We start from the raw sequence: 23308 nt of genomic DNA, 5'->3' as shown, positions 1-23308 counted from the left end.
TGTGTATAGTACTAAAGATGCAGTCTGATGTGTATAGTACTAAAGCTGCGGTCTGATGTGTATAGTACTAAAGCTGCAGTCTGATGTGTATAGTACTAAAGCTGCGGTCTGATGTGTATAGTACTAAGGCTGCGGTCTAATGTGTATAGTACTAAGGCTGCGGTCTAATGTGTATAGTACTAAGGCTGCAGTCTACCATGTGTATAGTACTAAAGCTGCGGTCTAATGTGTATAGTACTAAGGCTGCAGTCTACCATGTGTATAGTACTAAAGCTGCGGTCTACCATGTGTATAGTACTAAAGCTGCGGTCTAATGTGTATAGTACTAAGGCTGCGGTCTAATGTGTATAGTACTAAAGTGGCGTCTACCATACATTCTCGTTGGATTGGGGGGGAAGGTCTTTACATCTATGGCCACCTTTCCTTTTTAGACATCTCAATGGCGGTCATTATGAAGGAGTCTGTTTAAAGGAACGCTCCAGCATACCTGCCTCAAAAGGAGGTGCAGCTAATAATAATGTGCCCTCCCCCCAAAAAGTGGGCATTTGTGGGAGGTTTTGTGGCCGGAGCGTGGGATGCTGCGTTACGTCTAGTGTAGGGCCTGAGGGGGCGGAGCGTGACACACACCGGGATTTATAGAACACCAAAGCCAGAACCCCTGTGTGTCATGCTCCGCCCCCTCAGTCATAACACACCTCATTAAGCACCTTGTAGTAAGATGCACCTGATTTATTAAGAGGCGCTCACATCTCTGGCTGTTTGTGCACCAGAAAGTCAAATCTACGATTTTCTGGCGTAAGTTTGTCAGTCTCTGGATGGCACCGTCCCCTCCTGCTAAGCCCCACCCCTTTTCTAAAGTGGTGTAGGTGGTGTAAAAATCAAATAGTCGCAAAATCTGGGCGCAAAAATGTGTTTTTGCGCAAATTGTTTAATAGATTCCCCCCGTGGGGCCTGATTTGTCAGCATTGTCTAAAAGGAAAAAACTATTATCCAGTTTAACCAGTTCATGTCGTATGTTGGGCCTTCAGGACCAGACACAGTTTCGCTATTTTAGTGCGTCGGGTTTACCGGCTATTACTTATTTATTTGTTGGGTTATTGACGTGACATTTGTAAAAAACAGTCCAAAAAATTGACCCTTATAAATTTTAGCAAATTTTTACTGCTAATCCTTAAAATAGACTTTTTTCCTGCTTGTCACTGTCTTACATTATTGGATTTTACTACTTTTATTGTTTTATTTTTATGGTCTATCCCTTAAAAGTCAGATTATACCGTTGGAGAACTTGTAGATTTGGATGCAGCTTTCAGAAATCCAATCACATGATGCAGAAACAACCCCATTCAGATGTATGGAAATGACTCTCAGAAAATTCTGCAACTAAACTGGCGTGTGTGAACATAACCTGAGGGCTGTGCTGGGAGAAGTTAGATCTAGCCACTTACTCCCTCTATCAAAATCCCAGGCGATCAAGTGATCAGTCACATGACCATCAGGATCAATAGAGGCAGCGTCCCTACTAATTGAGCGCTATGAGAAGACACTGAAGTAGTCCGGATTTCCCATGGTTCCTCCATCAAAAACGCCATATAACCCAAAACCGGGTTTTGAATATTTTGCTGCAGTCAAAGTGCCAAAAGTGTCGGGAAAAATTAAAACTCCTCTGGAGGCGCTGGTGTTGAACTGCGGCATATGTCACTAGGGTGGTTATATTTTCCCAAATTTTTACTGGAGGTCAAAAATATTCAATGGTCAGGAAGATTGTCTGATTCGATGTCCTGTTTATATGAATTATAAATGATTCATCGGCAGTATACGTATTCTCCACAAGATGGCGCCACTGAAACCTCATTACATGGACTGGAGATCGCCATTTGTTCCTTTTCCTGAGGTCTATGATATAAATCCATGTTCGGAGTTCCCCCACTTCACTGCTGTAGCCCCGGCGGACTATTGGCGTCCTCTGGTAGTCCATACGAAAACTGAATGTGTTTCCCACAGGACATAAATTCAGCTCCGTGAGCAAGACAGCAGGTCCAGAGCTGAGTACAGGAATAGGATTCACAATGGTTAACTTGGACAGGCAGACCATTACTTTAAATAACTTTATCCCTGGTTCACCCTTTTGATCCTGAGACCTTATATTACATTTATATTATATTCATGGTAACCGCCTCTTTTTCATTAAAACTTACGAGAAGTTGTCACAGCCCCGCCCATGCTACTAACATCCTAGTTTAAAGGGAGTTTCTAGTTTCATATAAATACAGTTATTTAATGAAAAGTCTTGAAACTTTCTAATACACTTTGTGTTTCATTTTCTCACCATTTTCAAGATCTCTGATTGTTGTCAGTGAATGGGAACCTTCTTGTTTACATACGGAGGCTGAAAACCTGTATAAACCTAAGGGCCGGTTTACATCTATGTTGGAGGCTCTGTCAGCGGCCTCCGTCGCGTATCCGGACAAAAATACCGGAAACAATAGCGGCGCCTTCTGCACTATTGGTTCCGATAAAACCAGGAACCCCCCCTCTTGATGGAGCCCAATAAAGTCAAACGGTTCCGTCGGTCCATGGTGGTGTACGTCATACGACAGGACAGTTGTTTCCAGCATTTTCGTTGTTCTGCTTCTCTGATGGAGCAGAACAACAGAAAAACCAAAGCAGGTGTGAAGCTGCCATGATACTTCTCACAGCTGGGTGATTGTTACAATTGTATCCAGTCTAGACAAACCTCTGTCAGGTAAACACATGAACAGTACAAATCTCTCTCCTGTCCTGACCATTTGTTACAATGTATTGCAGCAGGTCAATTGTATCAGTCTAGACTGGAAATAATTGTAACAAACCCTCAGCTGTAAAGCATTAGGTATGTCTGATTTTTTTCTAGCCTTTAGATGTAAACAAGAATGTTTCCCATTCACTAAAAGCAAGCAGGGATCTTAGAATGGTGAGGAATTGAAACACAAAGTATATTGCAAAAATTGAAAAATTAAGGCCCCATGCACACGCACGTGCTTTTGCGGTCGCAATTCCCCCGAAAATCCACGGGAGAATTGCGGCGCAATTCATTCCTATGGGGCCATGCACACGACCGTGGTTTCCACGGTCCGTGCAAGGCCCTGGAGCCCGAAACGCAGAAAGAACGGGCAAGTCTTATTACGGCCGTGTTCTGCGGTCCGGGCTCATTTAAAATAATTGACACGGCCATGTGCACACACAGGCTGCTATTTGTGGGCTGCTCGCAGCTGTCACTCCGTGGCCGGCCGACCCGAAAATCACGGGGTGCACATGGCTACGGTCGTGTGCATGAGGCCTAATATGTGTAAAAATGAAGGAAAATGGTACCAAAGCTGTTTCTGTGGCTACAGCAAATATCACCGTTTTTTACTCACCAGGTATATTGTGAACACTCCATAAAAAAATAGAATTATCCCGACCACCACATACAGCGCTATACTGTCCAGGGACGGGATGAAGTCAGCCACCAAGTACAGGTTAATAGCGATGATCAGTACAATGAGGAGAACGGCGACCACTTTACTGATACTGCAGAGACAAGACACACAAAGATCAGACAGAAAATATGCTGCAATACATATGACATTCTCTTGTGTGCTGTATATTTGCACCTGTACACACATCTTGTATCATTTTGTTGGAATGTCCTGTTAAAATTTTTGTGTTTATGTGATTCATATATGTGGGGTTAGTGACTGCCTCCATTTTTCATCTTGCCCTCCTCCTATTCTGCCCTGGGTGATTTTAATTAGTTTAATGCTGGTTCCTACCATCCCCAAGTATATGTAGGCTTAGTCCCAGTTCTGGGTGTATGTGCAGCGTAGGTTTTCACCTCATAGAGGTCGCCTTGTCGTGGCAGGTGGGCTCACACAATTTGATCAAAATGTGCGCTAAGAACCTCCCTATTGTAAATAGATTTTGCAGTAATGTAGATTTATTTATATTTAGCAGCTTAGGTGGCATTAGTGTTCGCAGTGTGCTGTAGATAGATAGATAGTGACTCCACCAGCAGAATAGTGAGTGCAGCTCTGGAGTATAATACAGGATGTTACTCAGGATCAGTACAGGATAAGTAATGTAATGTATGTACACAGTGACCCCACCAGCAGAATAGTGAGTGCAGCTCTGGAGTATAATACAGGATGTTACTCAGGATCAGTACAGGATAAGTAATGTCATGTGTGTACACAGTGAGTCCTCCAGTAGAATAGTGAGTGCAGCTCTGGAGTATAATACAGGATGTAACTCAGGATCAGGACAGGATAAGTAATGTATGTACACAGTGACTCCACCAGCAGAATAGTGAGTGCAGCTCTGGAGTATAATACAGGATGTAACTTAGGATCAGGACAGGATAAGTGATGTAATGTATGTACACAGTGACTCCACCAGTAGAATAGTGAGTGCAGCTCTGGAGTACAATACAGGATGTAACTCAGGATCAGTACAGGATAAGTAATGTATGTACACAGTGACTCCACCAGCAGAATAGTGAATGCAGCTCTGGAGTATAATACAGGATGTAACTCCGGATCAGTACAGGATAAGTAATGTATGTACACAGTGACTCCACCAGCAGAATAGTGAATGCAGCTCTGGAGTATAATACAGGATGTAACTCCGGATCAGTACAGGATAAGTAATGTATGTACACAGTGACTCCACCAGCAGAATAGTGAATGCAGCTCTGGAGTATAATGCGGGATGTAACTCAGGATCAGTACAGGATAAGTAATATAATGTATGTACACAGTGACTCCACCAGCAGAATAGTGAGTGCAGCTCTGGAGTATAATACAGGATGTAACTCAGGATCAGTACAGGATAAGTAATGTAATATATGTACACAGTGACTCCACCAGCAGAATAGTGAGTGCAGCTCTGGAGTATAATACAGGATGTAACTCCGGATCAGTACAGGATAAGTGATGTAATGTATGTACACAGTGACTCCACCAGCAGAATAGTGAGTGCAGCTCTGGAGTATAATACTGGATATAACTCAGGATCAGTACAGGATAAGTAATGTAATGTATGTACACATTGACTCCACCAGCAGAATAGTGAGTGCAGCTCTGGAGTATAATACAGGATGTAACTCAGGATCAGTACAGGATCAGTGATGTATGTACACAGTGACTCCTCCAGCAGAATAGTGAGTGCAGCTCTGGAGTATAATACAGGATGTAACTCAGGATCAGTACAGGATAAGTAATGTAATGTATGTACACAGTGACTCCACCAGCAGAATAGTGAATGCAGCTCCGGAGTATAATACAGGCTATAACTCAGGATCAGTACAGGATAAGTAATGTATGTACACAGTGACTCCACCAGCAGAATAGTGAATGCAGCTCTGCAGTATAATACAGGATGTAACTCAGGATCAGTACAGGATAAGTAATGTATGTACACAGTGACTCCACAAGCAGAATAGTGAATGCAACTCCAGAGTATAATACAGGATGTAACTCAGGATCAGTACAGGATAAGTAATGTATGTACACAGTGACTCCACCAGCAGAATAGTGAATGCAGCTCTGCAGTATAATACAGGATGTAACTCAGGATCAGTACAGGATAAGTAATGTATGTACACAGTGACTCCACCAGCAGAATAGTGAATGCAACTCCGGAGTATAATACAGGATGTAACTCAGGATCAGTACAGGATAAGTAATGTATGTACACAGTGACTCCACCAGCAGAATAGTGAGTGCAGCTCTGGAGTATAATACAGGATGTAACTCAGGATCAGTACAGGATAAGTAATGTAATGTATGTACACAGTGACTCCACCAGCAGAATAGTGAGTGCAGCTCTGGAGTATAATACAGGATGTAACTCAGGATCAGTGCAGGATAAGTAATGTAATGTATGTACACAGTGACTCCACCAGCAGATTAGTCAGTGTAGCTCTGGAGTATAATACAGGCTATAACTCAGGATCAGTACAGGATAAGTAATGTAATGTATGTACACAGTGACTCCACCAGCAGAATAGTGAGTACAGCTCTGGAGTATAATACAGGATGTAACTCAGGATCAGTACAGGATAAGTAATGTAATGTATGTACACAGTGACTCCACCAGCAGAATAGTGAGTGCAGCTCTGGAGTATAATACAGGATGTAACTCAGGATCAGTACAGGATAAGTAATGTATGTACACAGTGACTCCACCAGCAGAATAGTGAGTGCAGCTCTGGAGTATAATACAGGATATAACTCAGGATCAGTACAGGATAAGTAATGTAATGTATGTACACAGTGACTCCACCAGCAGAATAGTGAGTGCAGCTCTGGAGTATAATACAGGATGTAACTCAGGATCAGTACAGGATAAGTAATGTATGTACACAGTGACTCCACCAGCAGAATAGTGAGTGCAGCTCTGGAGTATAATACAGGATATAACTCAGGATCAGTACAGGATAAGTGATGTAATGTATGTACACAGTGACTCCACTGTTTTGTAGATTTATTCTATATATAAACTGTTTTAAATGTTTAATTCTGATATTAATCACAAGAAAATTGCACATTTCATGATTATGTTATTAGGTTGCTGCTCATTTTTTAATTAATTAATTTATTCTCATTACTTATATAGTCATTATTTCTCTAGCAAAACCTACATGCCATTCGTGAAATCGTGCATCAGGGGACGCATGCTGGTGAACGTCAGGATCGGGAGCAAAGCAAATGGGAGCTGGAAAGTAAAAGGTTAAAAAAAAATCGGTTTAATGTAAATTAAATATAAGAAAGTCCATTCTTTAAAGGGAAGGTGTCATGAAATATATTTTTTTTATCAAATTGCTTTTAGTATGATATAATAAATGTTATTTATTTGTGTCCTCGTGTTCTACTTTTTTCTTACTTTTTCTTCTCTATGGGGGCTGCCATTTTTTTTTTCATCTCTGTATGTGTCGATTAACGACACATACAGACATGGAATACGGCACATACAGCCCCATAGAGAATGGGAACGGGAGCCGTTTCATTCACTGCAGCGTGAGCCATCTGTGTGGGAACGGTGCATGCGCCACTCCCACACAGACCAAAATGAAGGTTTTTGTCAGAGCGAAATCCGGAGCCATTTTCATGTGGACCGGAAGCTTCCGGCCATATGTTCAAGGAAGTGAAGGCGCAAGGCATAGGAGCAGGTATGTTTGTGTATGTGATGTATGTATTATGTTTGTGTATGTGATGTGTGTATTATGTTTGTGTGATACTGTCTGCTGAGACCTGTATCTAATCCTCCTACACTGTGCAGTCGCTCAGAAAATGTCGGCACACGGTGTAGGAGGTTTGAAGCTTCAACCCCCTCCTTCTCCTGGCACTAGCTAGAATAAGGGAGGGGGGATTGTGTGAGGACACTAGAGCGAGTGTGTCCACCCCAAATTTGCAGCATAAATGAATGAGTGGTTGCTTTACCACAGTGACCATGCTGCAATTTTGGGAACTGCTCCCTCTAGTGGCCAGCACATGGAAATGTTATAAATTAGAATCTAATTTATAATATTTCCTGACTTGTGAAAAAATTTAAACAATGTGTAATCACTTAAATAATAATTGTTTAACTAAAAAAAAATAAAAATAATTCTAGCGACACATTCCCTTTAAGGATCTTGATTCATATTCAGACCAGTGTTGATATTTTTCAGTATTTTCCACTTTGTTCCGATTTACCAAAATGCTTTGCAAAACGTTAAGAATATCGTTCATCTTCGTCATGTGCGCGACATCTTGAAACGCTGCCACAAATATGGTGGGTATAATGGCGCAGGATCTGGTGAACAGGACTCGGTAAAAACGGGACCATTTTAGGTTCAAGAAGCCCTGGAGATTAAGAACAAGGAATGGAGGTGATAAGTGAGAAGACGGAGGAGGAGTAAAAAAAAAATGGATGACATCGCAGGTGACATCACAACTCAAAGATTGTACTGATATAATATACGGCTGATCAGCATGACATGGTTTTCGACATATCTCCATACATCATACAAAGGGTCAAATCGGCAGCAAAATCCACATGTGTCAAGATCTCTGCTTGCTGTCAGTGAATAGGAAACTTACTGTTTACCTCCAGAAGCGACAAAACCTGCATAAACCTAATACTTCTTACAGCTGAGGGTTTGTCACAGTTGTATCCAGTCTATACAATCACAAATTTATCTCCTGTCGCTGCCCTGTCGTTCTGATGATCGGTGGGGGATTCAAGGATGAGAAAACCTACCGATCAGACATTGATGGCCCATCTTAAGGAAAGTAAAACATTTGTTGAAGAAACAGCAGGGAAAACCATAAATAATCTATATATTCACCTCCATCACAAACTGTCCGGCGTATGTTCCAGTCATCGTGGAGCTCTGCCCTGCTGCCAAGATGCCCACCGCCCAGATGTAGAGGGCGACGGGGCCGAAGAAGCAGCCGAGAATAACGCCCTGTGCGGAGGGGAAAGAGGCAGCTGAGGACAATGGGGACATACATATAATATATCATGAAATTCCAATAATCCAGCATCAAAGGGATGAAATATGTGGCAGATCATGATCTATTCTGGATTATTGGACGGTCCATTACTGCGCCACAAAAAAAACACGTCAAGTACCGCAGGTAAGTACATATACAATTGTGGTAGCGGTTTTGTAAAATTGCAATCAATAGGGCACGCTACGTTTTTCCATTGCACAATTTGTATGGGATTTTCTAAAATACCATTTACTACAGTGTCACATCTGTAGAAACACAAACTGAAAACATCATGTGTGAATACGGCTTTATAATGCAGTTCTGTGCTGGAGTCAAATGACCAGATTTTCTGGATTATCAGATGCCAGATAAAAAAACTCTCACTGTATTCTCGGGGACACACGCCTGTTGTGATCGTCTGGCTGTCGCGATATCACTAAATGGTGGAGGCTGAAGGGTTAACAGCCATGTGTGATGCATATTTAAAGGTAACCCGTCACTAGGTTGAGGACACCCTGATAAAGTTGCGCTAAACGGTGCCAATCCAGGGGCTGGAATATAGCTTGCCACATATGCACTTCTGCTCCCAGAGCCCTAAGGCTATTCAGCAGAGCCGAGAAGGGTCACACAACACTCTGCCCTTTAGTTGGGGAGCAGGACGCGCTTCTATGGGTCCCCTGATTGTAATTTCATCCACAGGTTCAGCTTTGAGAGGCGATTATACAATCCCTGTTCTTAAGGAGCCTGTCCTGGTGATGGGTGCCCTTTAAGACTATGGGCAGATTGGGATGTGAACTGTGTATTCCGTTTTTTCACTTACCCCTGTGTAGATGTCTACAGATAAGGAGTTGTTATTGGGTGGAAACACGCCGGCGTGTGGGCTGCTGCTGTTCTGACAGACATCATACTAGAAAAAAGGGACAAGATCAGTCATTGACTCAGATGGGGAAAATAAAGACAACCTGCAGCAGGAAGACATTTTATATATACATTGGAGTCCAGTGTAAAGGAAGAGGATACGGTTTCCAAATATAGAATAATTACTGCCTACAGCCACCACTAGGGGGAGTTCACTGCACACAGTTCCCATTACTGCCTGTATTAGTCTATATGTTAGGAGCTCCCTCCAGTGGTGGATTTTCAGTTCCCTATATACTATCTACACTGCGTTCCAAATTATTATGCAAATGTTATTTTTCGCTGATTTTCCTAAATAGTCGATGCAAATGACAGTCAGTATAATCTTCGAGCCATCAACCGTTGGAGTATAATGCAAATTTTATTGAACAAATCTCCTAATGATAACAGATTTTTTTTTAGACGTAAAAAACTCAAAATGCTTCACATTATTATGCACAACAGAGATCAAAACATTTTAAAGGTTGTAAAGAGACTAAAATGGTAATTTGTTGAATTTGCAGCATCAGGAGGTCATATTTACAGAAATCAAAAGCTCTTCCAATCAAAAAAAACTTAGCAGGCCAAGTTACATGTTACATAGGACCCCTCCTCTGATATCACCTTCACAATTCTGAATCCATTGAGTATTTGGACAGTTTCTGCTTGAATATCTTTGCAGGATGTCAGAATCGCCTCCCAGAGCTTCGGTTTTGATGTGAACTGCCTCCCACCCTCATAGATATTTTGCTTGAAGATGCTCCAAAGATTCTCAATAGGGTTGAGGTCAGGGGAACATGGGGGCCACACCATGAGTTTCTCTCCTTTTATGCCCATAGCAGCCAATGACACAGAGGTATTCTTTGCAGCATGAGATGGTGCATTGTCATGCATGAAGATAATTTTGCTACGGAAGGCACGGTTCTTCTTTTTGTACCACGGAAGAAAGTGGTCAGTCATAAACTCTACGTACTTTGCAGAGGTCATTTTCACACCGTCAGGGACCCTAAAGGGGCCTACCAGCTCTCTCCCCATGATTCCAGCCCAAAACATGACTCCGCCACCTCCTTGCTGACGTCGCAGCCTTGTTGGGACATGGTGGCCATTCACCAACCATCCACTACTCCATCCATCTGGACCATCCAGGGTTGCACGGCACTCATCAGTAAACAACACGGTTTGAAAATTAGTCTTCATGTATTTCTGAGCCCACTGCAACCGTTTCTGCTTGTGAGCATTGTTTAGAGGTGGTCGAATAATAGCTTTATGCACACTTGCAAACCTCTGGAGGATCCTACACTTTGAGGTTCGCGGGACTCCAGGGGCACCAGCGGCTTCAAATACCTGTTTGCTGCTTTGCAATGGCATTTTAGCAGCTGCTCTCCTAATCCTATTAATTTGTCTGGCAGAAACCTTCCTCATTATGCCTTTATCTGAACGAACCCGTCAGTGCTCTGAATCAGCCACAAATCTTTTCACAGTACGATGATCACGCTTAAGTTTTCTTGAAATATCCAATGTTTTCATACCTTGTCCAAGGTATTGCACTATTTCACGCTTTTCGGCAGCAGAGAGATCCTTTTTCTTTCCCATATTGCTTGAAACCTGTGGCTGCTTAATAATGTGGAACGTCCTTCTTAAAGGGAATGTGTTGCTAGCAAAAAAAATTGTATTTTTTTTGTTAAACAATTAGTATGTGGGTGATTAAACATTGTTGTAATTTTTTTTATTTTTTTCACGAGTCAGGAAATATTATAAATTAGATTCTAATTTATAATATTTCCCAGCACTGGTCACTAGATGGAGCAATTCCCAAAATTGCAGCATTGCATGTGGTAAAGCAACCACATTGCTTTATGCTGCAAAATTGGGACAAACTCACTCGCTCTAGTGAGCTCTGAGAATCCCCCCCTCCTTTATCCTGGCTAGTGCCGGGAGAAACGAGGGGATTGAACGGTCTAACCTCCTACACTGTGTGTCGCCATTTTTTGAGATAACACACAGTGTAGAAGGTTTACATACAGTAGTAATCACACACTAAAACACGTACATACACAGACCTAACTTACCTGCTCCAGTCGCCTCCGGTCCGTCCGCTCCATCTGCTGCCGCTGCTCCATGTGCACAAGTCCGGAAGCCGCGACCGGAAGTAGTAATCTTACTGTCCGGCCGCGACTTCCGATCCACAGGAAAATGGCGCCGGACGGCGCACAGTTCAACTTTGACTGTGTGGGAGCGGCGCATGCGCCGTTCCCACACAGACGGCGTACACCATAGTGGATGGAACGGGCCCCGTTCGCATTCACTATGGGACTGGAGCTGCCGTATTCCATGTCTGTATGTGTCGTTAATCGACACATACAGAAATGGAGTAAAAAATGGCAGCCCCCATAGGGAAGAAAAAGTGTAAAAATAAAAAAAGCAAAACACAAACACACAAATAAATATAAACGTTTTTAATAAAAGACTAAAATCAAACTGATGTTAAAAAATTTTTTTTCGTGACACTGTTCCTTTAAGTAGTTTTCCTGTGATTGGGCGCACCTGGAAAACTAATGATCACAGGTGTCTGAGATTGATTACAATGATCCAAAGAGCCCTAAGACACAAGACCAGCCATGAGTTTCATTGAAAAACTAATAATTAAATGTTTATGACACTTAAATCCAATGTGCAGAATAATTTGGAACGCGGTGTATACTGCCCATCTTCTTTGAGGAGACCACCCCCCTCGAAGACCACTTTTCAAGGCAATTTTTGGTTGTCGTCTCAAAGAGTCACCGTGTTATTGGGAGGTCTTTACAGAGAGAATACTCACCGCGTCCTGGTTGGTCTTTTTGTAAAAAGCTTCTGCAAACACGGACAAGACGAAGAGGTTAATGATGAAGGAGACGAGCAGCGCGATGGTGGACTCTATCAGGAAATACATGTTGGCCTCGCTCACATCCTGCTTTTTCTTGCGGTCTATATCCCTAGACTGAGGAGGTAACAGAGCATCAGTAACAGTCCTAACATAGATATACCCAGGGCTTAGATACACCGAGAGTCTATATCAAAACACTAAGGAGGTAACAGCATTAGTAACAGTCCTAACATAGATATACCCAGGGCTTAGATACACCGAGAGTCTATATCCCTAGACTAAGGAGGTATGAGAGCACCAATAACAGTTCTAACATAGATATATCCAGGGCTTAGATACACCGAGAGTCTATATCCCTAGACTGAGGAGGTATGAGAGCACCAATAACAGTCCTAACATAGATATACCCAGGGCTTAGATACACCGAGAGTCTATATCAAAACACTAAGGAGGTAACAGAGCATCAGTAACAGTCCTAACGTAGATATACCCAGGGCTTAGATACACCGAGAGTCTATATCCTAGACTAAGGAGGTATGAGAGCACCAATAACAGTCCTAACATAGAGGCCCATACTATAGTCACACATGTTAGAGACTTATATACACTTGCTCAGCAGACTGTACCACACGATAGCCAGAAAAAATATTAGCCCAGCTAACAGTATCAAACATGAGAGGATTAGATACATCAGACAGTACCACACATGCTAGACTTAGATACAGCAGCTCAGCAGACAGTATAACACATGATAGTATTATATACAACAGCTTAGCAAATAGTATCACACAGGATAGGCTTAGATACACCAACTCCACAGACAGCATCAAACATGATAGGCAGATTAAACACAGGTCCAGCAGAAAATATCACACGTGATTGGCTTAGATACAGAGGTTCAGCAGACTGTTTCACACATGATAGGCTTAGATACACATCTCAGTATCACAGAATGATAGGCTTAGATACACATCTCAGTATCATACATGATAAGATTAGATACACAGCAGATAGTAACACACATGATAGGATTAGATACACCAGCCCATCACACAGTATGACACATGATAGGCTTAGATACACCATCTAATCTGACAATATGACACATGATAGGCTTAGATACACCGGCTCATCAGACAGTATGACACATGATAGGCTTAGATACACCGGCTCATCAGACAGTATGACACATGATAGGCTTAGATACACCATCTAATCTGACAATATGACACATGATAGGCTTAGATACACCGGCTCATCAGACAGTATGACACATGATAGGCTTAGATACACCAGCTCATCAGACAACTATAGATCATACAACCAATTATATACTATATTGAAGTGCAGGTATCACCGTTATCAGTGGGTTGCAGGGAATATTTCTTGCGGTACAGAGATGATTGCACCAACCGAAAAATGTCAAAATACATCATAAAAAAGGGAAACGTAATAAATCAAGTCCCCGGCACTTCCCTGTTCACCAGATACAATATATCCGCAACTCTCTCACATTTATCTACTGCTGGAATTGTGCTTAGGATTGACGGCTCCACCGATGACCTAGAGGTGCTCCACTAAATAATTCCCGTAATACGGTATTCAATAGTCCAGTTAGGATATGTTCACACAGATTATTTTCGCCCGTTTTTCGGGCCATAAACGGACGAAAAACGGCTGCAAAATCGGAAGCAGAACGCCAATAAACAACTACTCATTGATTTCAATGGGAAATACGGCGATCTGTTCCAACGGGGCATTTTTCAAAACGGCCGCATAAAAAACGCCCATGAAAAAGAAGTGCATGTCACTTCTTGAGCCGTTTATCATAGACTCTATAGAAAAACAGATCCAAAACCGGCCGTATAAAAAGCGGCGAAAAACGCGAGTTTGAATAAAAAACGTCTGAAAATCAGAGGCGGTTTTCCCCTGCAAACAGCTCCGTATTTTCAGAAGTTTTTTAGTAAGCGTGTGAACATACCCTAATTCTGATAATCCAGCACAAATACTTGTACAGAACTGCAAGTAATCTGGATTATCAGACTATAGGTAAAGCGTCAGATTTTATTAAAGTTCTTCTCTACTCCCATATATACAGATGTTTCTATGGCCGTCCAATAATGCAGATCAGGCCCTGTCAATGCTGGATTAAAGGACTTTAGCTAAATTTGCTTGAAAGGAGACATGAAACAATTCACATGATGTAATAGCGCCCCCTAGTGTAGTATTTATCGGCATCAAACAACCCCAGCAGAACATACAAACAATACAGATGGTGCCAACTACTGTGCCATTAGACTGCTGTGTGCACACATTACCTTGACGAGTGAGGAGTGCAGGTAAATGTTGTGTGGCATGATGATCGCTCCAATCATGCCAACCGCTTGGAGCAACTCTTGTGATCCACAGCCAGAACAGTACGGGTAGAACATCCCCTTTATCACCTCTCTCTGGTCAGGACGCACCACTACGTACTGCAACACAAGACAGGGGATGGGTAATGGCACGTGGTAGCTATAAAGGGAAAAGGCAGGGGCTATGGATTTCTATGAAGCCTGGGTGACTCTGTGACAAAGTGATAACTCCATAGCTGCAAAAAATGGTTGCTGTCACTTAGACAGGGCTACAAGAAGTGAAGAAGGAGGTCAGGAGCATAAACTGGCTGACTCATGAAGAAAACAGCAGACAGTGACTGATAAATGTGCTTTAAGATTTTATCTTTCCAGCCTGTTGTTCCGTATTATCTCCGTCCTCACCTCATAGCCAAACGTCACAGCCATTATAGTAATGAGGAGTCCAAAGAAAGCTTCCAGTTTCCTGAGACCTGGGATGAACATAGAGACGTGGGGTTAATGTGGCTCCTGTCTGGAGCGCTGATAATTGTAATGTGATAAGACTGCGAGACATGATGACATGAAACGGTCGCAGCGTCCACGTAATCCGTATTATATGCCAGTAATCTCACCGTATTTATCCAGGAAGAGAAAGAATAGCGTGTCAACGATGGTGATGAGGACGCCACCCCAAAGGGGAATCCTGCAAGACACAAGAGTGATAGTGAGCAGCCTGCAATAAGATCACCATAACAATACCAGCCGCAGGGCCCCCCTAACAGTACCAGCCACAGTGTCCCTATAACAGTGTCAGTCACACAGGTCCCATAATACCAGCCATGACTGGCCCATGTCCCCATAACAGTAACAGCCACAGAGGCCTATAATAATAACAGCCACAGAGGCCTATAATAATAAGGGTATGTTCACACGGCGGGGGTCCGTAACGGCTGAAATTACGGGGATGTTTCAGCCTGAAAACATCCCCCTAATTTCAGCCGTACCGGCATGTGCAGGCGCTTGAACGCCGCGTCAATTACGGGCGTAATTGGCGCTGCTATTCATTGGAGTCAATGAATAACGGCTCCAATTACGGCCAAAGAAGTGACAGGTCACTTCTTTGACGCGGGCGTCTATTTACGCGCCGTCATTTGACAGCGGCGCGTAAATATACGCCTCGTGTGAACAGACAAACGTCTGCCCATTGCTTTCAATGGACAGATGTTTGTCAGCGCTATTGAGGCGCTATTTTCAGACGTAATTCGGGGCAAAAACGCCCGAATTACGTCCGTAAATAGGCCGTGTGAACATACCCTAACAGCCACAGAGGCCTATAATAATAACAGCCACATGAGCCCCACAACAGTATCAGTCACATTACCTCCATAAAAGTGAGAGCTTCTTTTATCACTGAAAATCCAGAATATTTGATCATTTAGCCTTCATAATACCGAGTCTTAAGAAGTATCTATCAATCTATCTATCTCATATCTACCTATCTCATATCTATCTATCTATCTCATATCTGTCTGTCTGTCTGTCTGTCTGTCTTCTATCTATCTCATATCTATCTATCTCATGTCTGTCTGATATCTATCTATCTATCTATCTATCTATCTATCTATCTATCTATCTATCTATCTATCTATCTATCTATCTATCTATCTATCTATCTATCTCATATCTGTCTATCTCATATCTATCTATCTCATGTCTGTCTGTCTGTCTGATATCTATCTATCTCATATCTATCTATCTCATATCTATCTATCTATCTATCTATCTATCTATCTATCTATCTATCTATCTATCTATCTATCTATCTATCTATCTATCTATCTATCTATCTATCTATCTCATATCTATCTATCTCATGTCTGTCTGTCTGATATCTATCTATCTCATATCTATCTATCTCATATCTATCTATCTCATGTCTGTCTGATATCTATCTATCTCATATCTATCTATCTCATATCTATCTATCTCATGTCTGTCTGATATCTATCTATCTCATATCTATCTATCTATCTATCTATCTATCTATCTATCTATCTATCTATCTATCTATCTATCTATCTATCTATCTATCTATCTATCTATCTATCTATCTCATGTCTGTCTGTCTGATATCTATCTATCTCATATCTATCTCATATCTACCTATCTCATATCTATCTCATATCTATCTATCTCATATCTGTCTGTCTGTCTGTCTTCTATCTATCTATCTATCTATCTATCTATCTATCTATCTATCTATCTATCTATCTATCTATCTATCTATCTATCTATCTATCTATCTATCTATCTATCTCATGTCTGTCTGTCTGTCTGATATCTATCTATCTCATGTCTGTCTGTCTGTCTGATATCTATCTATCTCATATCTATCTATCTCATGTCTGTCTGTCTGTCTGTCTGATATCTATCTATCTCATATCTATCTATCTCATGTCTGTCTGTCTGATATCTATCTATCTCATATCTATCTATCTCATGTCTGTCTGTCTGATATCTATCTATCTCATATCTATCTATCTCATGTCTGTCTGTCTGTCTGATATCTATCTATCTCATATCTATCTATCTCATATCTATCTATCTCATGTCTGTCTGTCTGTCTGATATCTATCTATCGCATATCTATCTATCTCATCTATCTATCTCATGTCTGTCTGTCTGATATCTATCTATCTCATATCTATCTATCTCATGTCTGTCTGTCTGTCTGATATCTATCTATCTATCTATCTATCTATCTATCTATCTATCTATCTATCTATCTATCTATCTATCTATCTATCTATCTATCTATCTCATATCTATCTATCTCATGTCTGTCTGTCTATCTGTCTGATATCTATCTATCTCATATCTATCTATCTCATATCTGTCTGTCTGATATCTATCTATCTCATATCTGTCTGTCTGATATCTATCTATCTATCTATCTATCTATCTATCTATCTATCTATCTATCTATCTATCTATCTATCTATCTATCTATCTATCTATCTATCTATCTATCTATCTCATATCTGTCTGTCTGTCTGATATCTATCTATCTCATATCTATCTATCTCATATCTGTCTGTCTGTCTGTCTGATATCTATCTATCTCATATCTGTCTGTCTGTCTGATATCTATCTATCTCATATCTGTCTGTCTGTCTGTCTGATATCTATCTATCTCATATCTATCTATCTATCTATCTATCTATCTATCTATCTATCTATCTATCTATCTATCTATCTATCTCATATCTATCTATCTCATGTCTGTCTGATATCTATCTGTCTGTCTGATATCTGTCTGTCTATATCCTTCTATATGTATAGATAGATGTAAATATATGAGGATCTTACCGTCCAGCTGACAGTAGACTAAATGCAATGGCGGTACCAATGACTTCCTGCATATCTGACCCAATAATGGCTATTTCCACTAAAATCCACAGAATCCAGCGGGGGGCCTGAGACACAACGGAAGCAAAGAAAACCAATAATGTATCTACACAATTCATTCTTCTGAAATAGATACAATGAAAAAGAATGAAATGTGGGAGGGGGTAACACAAGATGACGGAGCATTTATCCCCCTTTGTGGATACTTTACGATACTGTTCTTGTACTGATTTCAAGTTATTTCCTGTCTTTTTCTCCATTCACATCCAGAGCTGCTGTCAGAATTCTGCTAGTCGCCCTTGGAAACAGTCAGTGGTTTAGCTCCACCCCATTGTCAGACATGTGACCTACCTGGTTATCTGTAACTGACATCTGAGCTCCCACAATGCACTGCTTCCAGGAAACTAGTAGAATTCAGAATTTAGCTTTAGATGTAAATAGAGAAGAAAACATCATGTAACTCAGTACAAGTAACGGAGAGGATTTACTAAGTGACTCTGTGCGGAGGTCACGTAATAGCTACTAACGTGTATGACTATGTGAGTGGTGAGTATGACCTTACCTTTGGGTAGTAAGAACGGCAAACTTGTGCCAAATCTCTACCGGTTACCACCCCGAGCCGTATGGCCAGCCGCTGACACAGAAGACCAAGGAAGGTGGCACCAAGTAGAACCCACAGGATCTGGGAAAACACATCAGATTATATTAAAACAAAGATATAGAGAAAATTCCATTAATACGGCACCCAATGGTCCAGAAAATCTGCTCATTTAGCAGAAAACGAAAATATATCCTTGCCGGTTTACCATGAAATCACCTGATAATCCGGCAGGGGAGAAGCCCTTTGGCATTAGGACAGAGTCGTAGTCAGCAGGGCGGGGGCTAGACTAACAATGATGTGGATACTGTCAGCCGGTCACCAAGGGGCCGTGGCCCATAGGTAAGTATAAAGATATGTAAATACTATAACACTATATACACCGATCAGTTACAACATAAAACCACTGACGGGTGAAGTGAATAACACTGACGATCTGGTTACAATGGCGGCTGACGAGAACGGCCGGTCTTGTGGGGTGTCCCCAGTATGTGGTGGTTATTACCGACCAAAAGTGCTCCAAGGAGGGACGACCGGTGACCGACGACAGGGTAATGGGCGCCCAAGACTTATTGATGTGTGGGGTGAAGGCTCGTCCGTCTGGTCCGATCCCACAGAGGAGATACTGCAGTACAAATTACTGATAAAGTTACTGCTGACTATGATAGAAAGGAGCCAGAACACGCAGAACATCGCACCTTGCTGTATATGGGGCTGTGTAGCCGCAGACCAGTCAGAGCGCCCCCTGCTGACCCCCGTCCACTGATGAAAGTGCCTACAATAGGGACGTGATCATCAAAACTGGAGCAATGGAAGAAGGTGCCCTTTATCAGCAGGATAATGCCCCCACCACCCTGCAGGATAATGCCCCCACCACCCTGCAGGATAAAGCCCCCGCCACACTGCAGGATAATGCCCCCACCACCCTGCAGGATAATGCCCCCGCCACACTTAAGAATAACGCCCCCGCCACACTGCAGGATAACGCCCCCGCCACACTGCAGGATAATGCCCCCGCCACACTGCAGGATAACGCCCCCGCCACACTGCAGGATAATGCCCCCGCCACACTGCAGGATAACGCCCCCGCCACACTGCAGGATAACGCCCCCGCCACACTGCAGGATAACGCCCCCGCCACACTGCAGGATAACGCCCCCGCCACACTGCAGGATAACGCCCCCGCCACACTGCAGGATAACGCCCCCGCCACACTGCAGGATAACGCCCCCGCCACACTGCAGGATAATGCCCCCGCCACACTGCAGGATAACGCCCCCGCCACACTGCAGGATAATGCCCCCGCCACACTGCAGGATAACGCCCCCGCCACACTGCAGGATAACGCCCCCGCCACACTGCAGGATAACGCCCCCGCCACACTGCAGGATAATGCCCCCGCCACACTGCAGGATAATGCCCCCGCCACACTGCAGGATAATACCCCCGCCACACTGCAGGATAACGCCCCGCCACACTGCAGGATAATACCCCCCGCCACACTGCAGGATAATGCCCCCCGCCACACTGCAGGATAACGCCCCCGCCACACTGCAGGATAACGCCCCCGCCACACTGCAGGATAACGCCCCCGCCACACTGCAGGATAACGCCCCCGCCACACTGCAGGATAACGCCCCCGCCACACTGCAGGATAACGCCCCCGCCACACTGCAGGATAACGCCCTCGCCACACTGCAGGATAACGCCCCCGCCACACTGCAGGATAACGCCCCCGCCACACTGCAGGATAACGCCCCCGCCACACTGCAGGATAACGCCCCCGCCACACTGCAGGATATTGCCGCCGCCACACTGCAGGATAAGGCCCCCGCCACACTGCAGGATAACGCCCCCGCCACACTGCAGGATAACGCCCCCGCCACACTGCAGGATAACGCTCCCGCCACACTGCAGGATAATGCCCCCGCCACACTGCAGGATAAAGCCCCCGCCACACTGCAGGATAATGCCCCCGCCACACTGCAGGATAATGCCCCCGCCACACTGCAGGATAATGCCTCCGCCACACTGCAGGATAACGCCCCCGCCACGCTGCAGGATAATGCTCCCGCCACACTGCAGGATAATGCCCCCACCACACTGCAGGATAACGCCCCCGAGCACACTGCAGGATAATGCCCCCGCCACACTGCAGGATAACGCCGCCGCCACACTGCAGGATAATACCCCCGCCACACTGCAGGATAATGCCCCCCGCCACACTGCAGGATAACGCCCTCGCCACACTGCAGGATAACGCCCCCGCCACACTGCAGGATAACGCCCCCGCCACACTGCAGGATAACGCCCCCGCCACCCTGCAGGATAACGCCCCCGCCACACTGCAGGATAACGCCCCCGCCACACTGCAGGATAACGCCCCCGCCACACTGCAGGATAACGCCCCCGCCACACTGCAGGATAACGCTCCCGCCACACTGCAGGATAACGCTCCCACCACACTGCAGTATAATGCCCCCGCCACACTGCAGGATAACGCCCCCGCCACACTGCAGGATAATGCCCCCGCCACACTGCAGGATAACGGCCCCGCCACACTGCAGGATAACGCCCCCGCCACACTGCAGGATAATGCCCCCCGCCACACTGCAGGGTAAAGCCCCGCCACACTGCAGGATCACGCCCCCCGCCACACTGCAGGATCACGCCCCCCGCCACACTGCAGGATAATGCCCCCGCCACACTGCAGACATTATACAGGAATGATGAGGAACATGACAAAGACTTCAAGGTGACGACTTGTTTCCAAATTACCCAGATCTCAATCTGATCGATCATCTGTGGGATCTGCAGGAAAAACAAGTCCGATCCCTGGAGGCCGCACCTCACACCTTACAGGACTTATAGGATCTGCTGCCAACGTCTTATACCGGAGACCACAGGACCTTCAGAAATCAGCGGAGACCAGGCCTCGATGGTCGGAGCTGTTATGGTGGCGCGAGGGGAATTACACTATATTAGTCATTGGCGGTGTCATTATTCTGGCGGGTCGGTGTACGTCTGGCTGCATCTTGCTCTCTCTCGGCGTCTGTCTTGGCTTTATACGCAGTATTTGCGGTTGTTTATATGACTTAATACGTTGTGTAAGACTTCAATGCCAAGAAATGTCATGATGTAATAAGTTTACATCCTTTGATGTGGCAAAATTCGTCCAGTGAGGATATAAAATATTGATGAATCTTATTAAGCTTCGTTCACATCTGCATCGGGGGTTCCGTTTGTGGGATCCCCTTTTCGTCAGGGGATCCCACGAACGAAAACCAAACGGAAACCATAGCTTCTGTTTTTTTTGTAGAATCAATAGCGTAGACGAATACGCTATTGATTCTGCAAAAAAAAAAACGGAGACCTTGCGGAACGGAGACAAATGGAAACCATTAGCAACGGAAGCATTACCATTGAAATCAATGGTAATGCAAACGGAAAGCTATGGTTTCCGTTTGTGGGATCATTTCGGAAAGGTCTGACGAAACCTACGAACGGAACCTCGACGCAAATGTGAACGAAGCCTAACAGTGAATGGTAGCCCTGGAGCAGGAGATCCAAATAGCGCCTCCTCCTGGTGCCTTTCTCTATCACCCCTTTCTACATGGGAGGCAGAATGTCCTCAGGTGATTCCCCTTCCATTGATCAGCACAGGATCTACAAGAGGTTAAGGTCTTATTCACACAGTGCCGTTTTTGTGCCCTTTTTAATGCCGTTTATAAAGCCATGCCCGGGAGTAGATTGTAAAGGGAGGGGAAGTATATAGGAAAGATTCTGCTTCTCCTCTTTTTTTCATGCACTCCTGACTGTGGCTTCAAAAACTTCACCAAAAAATGGCACCAAATCTGCACTGTGTGAATAAGGCCTAAAATGTTAGCACCTACCTTAAATCCAGCAATTGCCCCACACTGCAGGTCGGACTCAATGTTTCCAGGGTCCAGGTAGGCGATGCTCATGAGGAAGCCGGGTCCAGTGAACGCCCAGAGTTTCCGGAAGCTGAAGCCAGCCTGTGAGGGGCATAGACATAAAACATGATACAGCAATTGCTAGCCGGTCCCTCATTCACATCCATTACATGACCCTCTGCATGAGTAAACTTATGGGGGTTTCCTAGTACCCGCACCCCCCTGTGAGCAGTTCAGGAGAAAACCTATAACATTCGTTCAGTCACTGCAGAGATGTATTATTGAGTGCAATGTATAAATCCTAATGTCATGAGCGCCCTCTAGTGGTGGCTGCATTTTATTTTTTTTTTCATTTTAGGGTAACTAAACTTTCAACAAACTTCTGACGTGTCATAGTGACATGGCAGAAGTTTTGATTGGTGGGGGTCCGAGCACTGAGACCCCCACCAATCGTTACAACGAAGCGGCAGTAGTTCCCGTGTGAGCGCTCAGCCGCTTCGTTTCTGTTTGCCTTTTTCCAGAAATAAATGTATCGGTGTACGGACTCAATAGAAAGTCTATCAGCCCGTACTCCGATACAGATCCGGAAAAAGCCGAACTGACACGAAGCGGCTGAGCGCTCACACGAGACCTTCAGCTGCTTCGTTCTAGCTATTGGTGGGGGTCTCAGTGCTCGGACCCCCACCAATCAAAACTTCTGACATGTCACTATGACACGTCAGAAGTTTATTGAATGTTTAGTTACCCTTTTAGGGGAAGCGGAGGATTTGGAGCTTTGTATAAAAAAAAAAGAGGGATCC

General features: G+C 44.0%; 1 protein-coding gene across 1 annotated transcript; it reads right to left on the bottom strand.

Moving 5' to 3' along the window:
- Positions 1–663: 663 nt before the first annotated feature.
- Positions 664–22604, bottom strand: SLC11A1 (solute carrier family 11 member 1). Its single transcript, XM_075829100.1, has 13 exons — positions 22488–22604; positions 18559–18678; positions 17958–18064; positions 15221–15291; positions 15012–15079; positions 14574–14729; positions 12211–12369; positions 9316–9402; positions 8348–8467; positions 7713–7862; positions 6659–6732; positions 3396–3549; positions 664–2042 (listed from the first exon to the last, which is right to left on the bottom strand). Exons 1-13 carry the CDS (start codon positions 22557–22559, stop codon positions 1929–1931), a joined length of 1452 nt encoding a protein of 483 aa, XP_075685215.1. The 5' UTR covers positions 22560–22604; the 3' UTR covers positions 664–1928.
- Between the last annotated feature and the right edge of the window lie 704 nt (positions 22605–23308).

Source organism: Rhinoderma darwinii, chromosome 6 (genome assembly GCF_050947455.1).
Source record: "Rhinoderma darwinii isolate aRhiDar2 chromosome 6, aRhiDar2.hap1, whole genome shotgun sequence".
Classification (NCBI taxonomy): Eukaryota; Metazoa; Chordata; class Amphibia; order Anura; family Rhinodermatidae; genus Rhinoderma; species Rhinoderma darwinii.
Note: the sequence above shows the minus strand (reverse complement) of the source record. Positions and strands in the feature narration are given on the sequence as shown.

Coding starts and splice junctions, on each gene's coding strand:
- SLC11A1 (XM_075829100.1), bottom strand. CDS start 22,559: ATGAGCATCGCCTACCTGGACCCTGGAAACATTGAGTCCGACCTGCAG. Junction 18,065..18,558: donor GCCGTTCTTACTACCCAAAG/GTAAGGTCATAC, acceptor GTTGTGTCTCAG/GCCCCCCGCTGGATTCTGTG. Junction 8,468..9,315: donor CTGTAGACATCTACACAGGG/GTAAGTGAAAAA, acceptor CCCTCCGCACAG/GGCGTTATTCTCGGCTGCTT.